This window comes from Pseudorca crassidens, chromosome 4, assembly GCF_039906515.1.
Source record: "Pseudorca crassidens isolate mPseCra1 chromosome 4, mPseCra1.hap1, whole genome shotgun sequence".
Lineage (NCBI taxonomy): Eukaryota > Metazoa > Chordata > Mammalia > Artiodactyla > Delphinidae > Pseudorca > Pseudorca crassidens.
In genome coordinates this window covers 71683227-71692422 of record NC_090299.1, presented here as the reverse complement: position 1 = coordinate 71692422, position 9196 = coordinate 71683227, and the positions used below count along the sequence as shown (strand labels likewise).

Genomic DNA, 9196 nt, shown 5'->3' with positions numbered 1-9196 from the left:
TGAGGACAGTCTCAGAGACTTCTGGGACAACATTAAACACACCAACATTCAAATTATATGGGTCCCAGAAGAAGAAGAGAAAAAGAAAGGACTGAGAAAATGTTTGAAGAGATTATAGTTGAAAACTTCCCTCATATGGGAAAGGAAACGCAGCAAGTCCCATACAGGAAAATCCAGAAGAAACATGCCAAGACACATATTAATCAAGTGATCAAAAATTAAACACAAAGAAAAAATATTAAAAACAGCAAGTTGGAAAAGCAACAAATATCATACAAGTGAATTCCCATAAGGTTAACAGCTGATCTTTCAGCAGAAACTCTGCAAGCCAGAAGGGACTGGCAGGACATATTTAAAGTGATGAAAGGGAAAAACCTACAACCAAGATTACTCTACCCAGCAAGGATCTCATTCAGATTTGACAGAGAAATTAAAACCTTTACAGAAAAGCAAAAGCTAAGAGAATTCAGCACCACCAAACCAGCTTTACAACAAATGCTAAAGGAACTTCTCTAGGCAGGAAACACAAGAGAAGGAAAAGACCTACAATAAAAAACCCAAAACAATTAAGAAAATGGTAAAAGGAACATACATAATTACTTTAAATGTAAATGGATTAAATGCTCCAACCAAAAGACATAGACTGGCTGAATGGATACAAAAACAAGACCCACATATATGCTGTCTACAAGACACCCACTTCAGACCTAGGGACACATACAGACTGAAAGTGAGGGGATGGAAAAAGATATTCCATGCAAATGGAAGTCAAAAGAAAGCTGGAGTAGCATTCTCATATCAGACAAAATAGACTTTAAAATAAAGACTATTAAAAGAGACAAAGAAGGACACTACATAATGATCAAGGGATCAATCCAAGAAGAAGATACAACAATTGTAAATATTTATGCACCCAACATAGGAGCACCTCAATACATAAGGCAGATGCTAACAGCCATAAAAGGGGAAATTGAGAGTAACACAATCATAGTGGGGGACTTTAACACCCCACTTTCACCAATGCACAGATCATCCAAAATGAAAATAAATAAGGAAACACAAGCTTTAAATGATACATTAAACAAGATGGACTTAATTGATATTTATAGGACATTCCATCCAAAAACAACAGAATACACTTTCTTTTCAAGTGCTCATGGAACATTCTCCAGGATAGATCATGTCTTGGGTCACAAATCAAGCCTTGGTATATTTAAGAAAACTGAAATCATATCAAGTATCTTTTCCAACCACAACGCTATGAGACTAGGTATCAATTACAGGAAAAAAAAATGTAAAAAATACAAACACATGGAGGCTAAACAATACACTACTTAATAACCAAGAGATCACTGAAGAAATCAAAGAGGAAAACAAAAAATACCTAGAAACAAATGACAATGAAAACACGATGACCGAAAACCTATGGGATGCAGCAAAAGCAGCTCTAAGAGGGAAGTTTATAGCAATACAATCCTACCTCAAGGAACAAGAAACATCTCAAATAAACAGCCTAACCTTACACCTAAAGCAATTAAAGAAACAAGAACAAAAAAACCGCAAAGTTAGCAGAAGGAAAGAAATCATAAAGATCAGATCAGAAATAAATGAAAAAGAAATGAAGGAAACAAGAGCAAAGATCAATAAAACTACAAGCTGGTTATTTGAGAAGATAAACAAAATTGATAAACCATTAGCCAGACTCATCAAAGAAAAAAAGGAAGAAGACTCAAATCAACAGAATTAGAAATGAAAAAGGAAAAGTAATAACTGACACTGCAGAAATACAAAGGATCATGAGAGATTACTACAAGCAACTATATGGCAATAAAATGGACAACCTGGAAGAAATGGACACATTCTCAGAAAAGCACAACCTTCTGAGACTGAACCAGGAAGAAATAGAAAATATAAACAGACCAATCACAAGCACTGTGATTGAAACTGTGATTAAAAATCTCCCAACAAACAAAAGTCCAGGACCAGATGGATTCACAGGCAAATTCTATCAAACATTTAGGGAAGAGCTAACACCTATCCTTCTCCAATTCTTCCAAAATACAGCAGAGGGAGGAACACTCCCAAACACATTCTACGAGGCCACCATCACCCTGATACCAAAACCACACAAAGACGTCACAAAAAAAGAAAACTACAAGCCAGTATCACTGATGAACATAGATGCAAAAATCCTCAAAAAAATACTAGCAAACAGAATCCAGCAGCACATCAAAAGGATCACACACCATGATCAAGTGGGGTTTATCCCAGGAAAGCAAGGATTCTTCATTATACACAAATCAATCAATGTGATACACCATATTAACAAACTGAAGGATAAAAACCATATGGTAATCTCAATAGATGCAGAAAAAGCTTTCAACAAAATTCAACACCCATTTATGATAAAAATTCTCCAGAAAGTAGGCATAGAGGGAACTTACCTCAACATAATAAAGCCATATATGACAAACCCACAGCCAACATCGTTCTCAATGGTGAAAAACTGAAACCATTTCCACTAAGATCAGGAACAAGACAAGGTTACCCACTCTCACCACTATTATTCAACATAGTTTTGGAAGTTTTAGCCACAGCAATCAGAGAAGAAGAAGAAATAAAAGGAATCCAAATCGGAAAAGAAGAAGTAAAACTGTCACTATTTGCAGATGACATGATACTGTACATAGAGAATCCTAAAGATGCTACCAGAAAACTACTAGAGCTAATCAATGAATTTGGTGAAGTAGCAGGATACAAAATTAATGCACAGAATTCTCTTGCATTCCTATACACTAATGATGAAAAATCTGAAAGACAAATTAAGGAAACACTCCCATTTACCACTGCAACAAAAAGATCAAATACCTAGGAATAAACCTACCTAAGGAGACAAAAGATCTGTATGCAGAAAACTATAAGACACTGATGAAAGAAATTAAAGATGATACAAACAGATAGAGAGATATACCATGTTCTTGAATTGGAAGAATCAACATTGTGAAAATGACTATACCACCCAAAGCAATCTACAGAGTCAATGCAATCCCTATCAAACTACCAATGGCACTTTTCACAGAACTAGAACAAAAAATTTCACAATTTGTATGCAAACACAAAAGACCCCGAATAGCCAAAGCAATGTTGAGAAAAAAAAAAAGAGCTGGAGGAATCAGGCTCCCTGACTTCAGACTATACTACAGAGCTACAGTAATCAAGATAGTATGGTATTGGCACAAAAACAGAAATACAGATCAATGGACCAGGACAGAAAGCCCAGAGATAAACCCATGTACATATGGTCACCTTATCTTTGATAAAGGAGGCAAAAGTATACAATAGAGAAAAGACAGCCTCTTCAATAAGTGGTGCTGGGAAAACTGACAGCTACATGTAAAAGAATGAAATTAGAACACTTCTTAACACCATACACAGAAATAAACTCAAAATGGATTGAAGACCTACATGTAAAGCCAGACACTATCAAACTCTTAGAGGAAAACATAGGCATAACACTCTAGGACATAAATCACAGCAAGATCCTTTTTGACCCACCTCCTAGAGAAAGGGAAATTAAAACAAAAATCAGCAAATGGAAGATAATGAAACTTAAAAGCTTTTGCACATCAAAGGAAACCATAAACAAGACGAAAAGACAACCCTCAGAATGGGAGAAAATATTTGCAAACGAAGCAACTGACAAAGGATTCATCTCCAAAATATACAAGCAGCTCATGCAGCTCAATATCAAAAAAAATACAACCCAATCCAAAAATGGGCAGAAGACCTAAATGGACATTTCTCCAAAGAAGATACACAGATTGCCAACAAACACATGAAAGGATGCTCAACATCACTAATCATTAGAGAAATGCAAATCAAAACTACAATGAGGTATCACCTCACACCGGTCAGAATGGCCATAATCAAAAAATCTACAAACAATAAATGCTGGAGAGGGTGTGGAGAAAAGGGACCCCTCTTGCACTGTTGGTGGGAATGTCAATTGATACAGCCACTATGGAGAACAGTATGGAGATTCCTTAAAAAACTAAAAGTAGAACTACCATACGACCCAGCAATCCCACTACTGGGCATATACCTTGAGAAAACCATAATTCAAAAAGAGTCATGTACCACAATGTTCACTGCAGCACTATTTACAATAGCCAGGACATGGAAGCAACCTAAGAGTCCACTGACAGATGCATGGATAAAGAAGATGTGGCACATATATACAATGGAATATTACTCAGCCATCAAAAGAAACGAAATTGAGTTACTTGTAGTGAGGTGGATGGACCTAGAGACTGTCATACAGAGTGAAGTAAGTCAGAAAGAGAAAAACAAATACTGTATGCTGACACATACATATGGATTCTAAAAGAAAAATGGTTCTGCAGAACCTAGGGGCAGGACAGGAATAAAGATGACGTAGAGAATCGACTTGAGGACACGGGAAGGGGGAAGGGTAAGCTGAGACGAAGTGAGAGAGAGGCATGGACATATATATACTACCAAATGTAAAATAGATAGCTAGTGGGAGGCAGCCACACAGCACAGGGAGATCAGCTCGGTGCTCTGTGACCACCTAGAGGGGTGGGGTAGGGAGGGTGGGAGGGAGATGCAAGAGGGAGGAGATATGGGGATACATGTGTATGTATAGCTGATTCACCTTGTTATACAGCAGAAACTAACACAACATTATAAAGCAACTATACTCCAATAAAGATGTTAAAGAAATAAAATGGCCCCCAAGGAAAAAATAAATAAAAGTGTGTACCTGGATCCTGTTTTTTAGGAATCTTGTTCTCTACCTCCTCTCTTGCTTTCAAGCTTCTAAAAATCTTAACATCTGTATCAGTCCTTCCTGGATCCTCTGATCTCTACACGAGGTTTCTTATGTCCTGACAATTCCTGGCCATGTGACTTGCTTCCTTCCTCATCCATTTTCTGGGCATCCACTCTGAGCTGGAGGCCCCGCCACAGGGAAGTAAGATTCTAGTGTAGGACAGTTTTAGAAAGTGGTGACCAATGCTGACACACACTTACAAACTAAGTGGGTGGTAGCCTTGGAGATAGTAAAAATGGTCATTTCTACCTGGCTCCTGGCACATGGTAAGCACTAGGTTATTAGCTCGATGTTTAGAAATACTCCACAGTAGTAAATTTTAAATTTTATTAAAAGAATTTTAGTTTTTTTCCTCTTTGGCTGAGGACTGTTTGTACTGTCTTATTAAAATACTGTATCTGGAACTATTCTAAGTTAAAGGAAACTGAAGATGCATGACCACTAAATGCATTGCTTACCCCTGGATTAAAAATAAAATAATTCTCACGGCCATTCTTGGTACCAAGGGGGAGGTTTTCATCTGGACTGTATATTAGGTAATAGTATTGTATCAGTGTTATATTTCTTGAGTGTGAGCAGTGTATTGTGGTTATAAGAATGCCCTTGTTTCAAAATATGGAGTGTCATAATGTAACTTACTTTAGGATAGTTCAGAAAAAATTCCATCTCTGTATCTATAGGGAGAAGTACACACATACACACACACACACACACACACACACTCTCAGAGTGGCACAGAGAATGTGGCAAAATGTGAACAACGGAAAACGTAGGTGATAGGTATATGAGTGTTCATTATGTTATTCTTGCGTTTTTTCCGTAGCTTTGAAATTTTTCCATATAAAAAGTTGGGGAAAAGCAAAAAAGATTAAAAAACGAAATACTTTGAAACTACCGTAAGTGATTTTTAAAGAAAAAGTCAGAGAAGAGAAGAAAGAATTGACAAATCAGTTCTGAAACCAAACACAAATACTTTTTATTTATGGGGTATCGTTTTACATCAATTCCATTAAAACCTAAAACCAGTTTGCTGTACTCAAGTTAGATGGCATAACAGTATTTCAGTTAAGCTGGGAGTCACAGGACTTGCACACGTTTATGAAGGTAATGCAAATACTGACGACACGAAGCATTCACAGTTACAGGTTAGCTGCTGTTCACTAACAGTAACCCCCAAGAGAAATGACTTCATGAAAAAAAGCAACCCACGTTTTGGTCTCATTTACAGACACCCAACCTTTCAGTTGGTCAATGAATTCTATACATTTATTATACAATGTATGAAAGAATAAAAGATAAGGCGTACAGAGGTATTTTAGCAGTTGTAAGAATAAAAACCAAGGGCACAAACTAACTTTTAAAGCTTTCTGTATAAACTTCAAAAGCACTGTTAAGATGGAGACTGAGAGGCAACAGAAGTTTGTTGTTAATCCAGAATCTAGAGGTCTGTCTAGTCAGATTTATAAAAACTTAATTCAGAGGTCATGCTTCAAATAAGCTGCATGTAATGTTATAGAAGGTGTTTATGGCAAATCAAATAAGGAAATTTCCAACCTACCGCAGCAGTAAACATCTAAAAGTTGCATTCTATTATGACAGAGCATTGCAACGTGGAGTTCAAAACATGATGGAAAGAGAAAGGGGGGAAACGTAGGTGAGAAAGAAAAACCAGAAAAAGGCACCCTCATTCACTTGGCATTCACCCATAACAAGTGCTTATGTAACTGAGGGACATTTTTAAGAAAAAGTGTCTTATTACCCTGGCCCCTCTTCTTCCCCTTAAAAATAACTGCACAGAATCAAGAAAACCAAGGGCAAGCACTCTGCAGTCACAAAGATTTATTTTTCAAGGGAGTTCAAAGATTACTTGGACTTCTCTAAATATGCAAGATTATCCCTTTGGAATACTTATTTCCATATTAGGTACATCATGAAATAGTTTTTACTTGGCTTTTCCAAAACCCCTATCATCAAAATGTCCATTGTGGTTAAAATGTAACATCTTCCCTGTAACAATCCTTTTATTTTAGGATTAACTGTGCTTTAGTGTTTAAAAAAGTCTCCAGTTTCTAACAATACCTTTTAAACCAATTTCATCTATGATTTTATATTTGCTTTAAACAAAACTAGAGTTGATCAAATTTAAGAACTGCTGCCTTTAAGGTGTAATTTTTAAACTTTATTGGATCCTTCTGAAAATGACTCAAGTTTTCAACAGATTGGAACCTGCCTACGGCCAATCGCCACTGGAGTAGCAGGTGCCCGTCAGAACGGAAGCCCTTTCAACGCGTTGGTCTCAGGAGCAGTGCTTGCTCAACATCTTCTATGCTTTGCAGATAGGAATCTGTGCAAACTGGTGCAAACTGGTGTGAATGTGTAAGGTAGAAGGGAGTCTACAACGTCTCAACAAGGAATGGTTAAGTATGCTTAATCACTACAGAGTTTTTCCAACTTCTGGTTTATTTCACAGCAAACCAAACCTTTCTATTCGGTAGAAAAAGGAAGTAATTTCATTCTACCATATCATGATTTTGTATATGCACACACACTGTATATACATACAAAATTCCTGTCTTTGGTGGTTCAGTTAGGGAAAAAAATAATACATGAAAATCTGAACACTGCTGGCAAAGAAACTGTGAAATCATGGTCAAGAGTAGCACTGTCCGTGTGCTTTACTCATTTAATGCCATTTAGAGGTTCACATTTGACCCAAAAGGTTTGGGGGCCAGATTTTGAAATAATCGGAACCTCTTCCAACCGCTGCACGTTCAATCATGGATTTTGCTCACAACTAGGCATTCACTTGTTTAAATGCACCATTAGCTTTCACTTGGTTTAAGTCGTTAGACTTTTGTGTTTTCACAAAACTTTAGGGACTAAATTAGTCATTCAATAGCACCAGATAGTTGAGGGAGAAACATGTTATTTATACATTTCCTTGAGAAGGGTAAGACAAGGGGGGAAAAAAAAAGAAGACATAAAGTACAAACCTAAAACTACCGTCCTGTTTACTCTTGTTTCCTCATCCACATAAATAATGGCTATCACCTCTCTGTACACATTACTCAGGTAATGATGAGCGGCCCCTCCAGGAAAGGTCCTACCGTGCAATAGAGATTTTAGCCCAATGCTGGTGGTGTCGTGTCCACTGCCTGCAATGGACATTCTGCCAGTAAAAGCCTAGCGTGAAAGAAACAAAAATGGAAAACAAAACACCTCTCACTTATAGTATAGTTCTTTCCCCCTCAAAACTAGAGAACTAAACACCATGAAAGCTTAACTAAAAATTCAAGCCACAAGTAAAGGTGCTCTGCAGTTATAAACTGCCAGCAAACCACTAGGTTATCGTGGAGGCGGAAAAATAAATTTTACTTAGAACGGCATAGAAAGCATCAGCAGACCAAACACTGACTAGAAGAATGCACAAGAAAAAGAAAAAAAAAACACGCTAAAGTTGTTTACAAAAGTTTAAAACCAATGAAAAATAAAAAGATGCAATTTTAATTTGTTCATCTGTACCTATAGGCAAACCACGCTAGCTTTCACATTAGAAAATCAAAACCTATACCCTGCATGGTGGAAATGACTTGTGGCATAGTATGTATCTGTGTGTTCAATTATTCTAACTTCCATCATTTAAAAATGCTAATATTTAAGTACACCAAATTATATTTGGCATATGCCTCTGAAAAGTTATGACTCCCACCTCCTTCCAAAGTTGGCCTCTTAAACAGTAAGGTTAATTCTGGCAACATTTGCATATGGTAACAGTTGTTCTGTCTTGTTTTCTGAAATGCTACATTTGAGACCAAATAAATGTATAATTGGTTCATCTGAAAAAAGGGACTAGAAATATGCCACAAAAATTATTTTACAATACATTTTTGCAGAAATAATCTCTAGGTGAAGCTTCTTCTTTTTATACACATATACAAAATTTAAACAGCAATATACACATAATCACAGTGAGGACGTTGGCAAATTCACCAATCTGTAGTGTAAATACAAACTGCAAAGCAGCCTTCCAAGAGAACAATGCTACACAGCAAGCAGAGCTGGCCCATTCAATAGCAAACACCAACACGTCCCTGCCAAAGGGAGACAGTGCAAGAAAAGCAGCATGCGCTTGGATACAAACAGCAATTTATGGCTAATGGTTGACATAACTGTGGTAACAGTGACTCTCTCGCTGCTATGCATAAAGTCCTAGGACATCTGTTTGTCTTTATACCATTCCACAAACTCGTCCAACAAAACTGGCCCTGAAGAGAGAGAGAGAACAACACGGCTATGAGGCTTCTCACAATGAGGCAGATGAGCAACTGTGCAGGGGCGGGGGGA

The 9196-nt window shown here is 37.2% G+C and overlaps 1 protein-coding gene across 10 annotated transcripts in view; it reads right to left on the bottom strand.

Moving 5' to 3' along the window:
• Positions 1-5803: 5803 nt before the first annotated feature.
• The window catches only part of DCUN1D4 (defective in cullin neddylation 1 domain containing 4), a 70598-nt gene continuing 67205 nt past the window's right edge, over positions 5804-9196 (bottom strand). For all 10 annotated transcript variants that reach the window (XM_067735943.1, XM_067735939.1, XM_067735935.1 and 7 more), the window contains one exon: positions 5804-9117. In XM_067735943.1, coding sequence (XP_067592044.1) covers positions 9062-9117 — 56 coding nt within the window. In that variant the 3' untranslated portion in view covers positions 5804-9061. The remainder of the gene's footprint in view (positions 9118-9196) is intronic.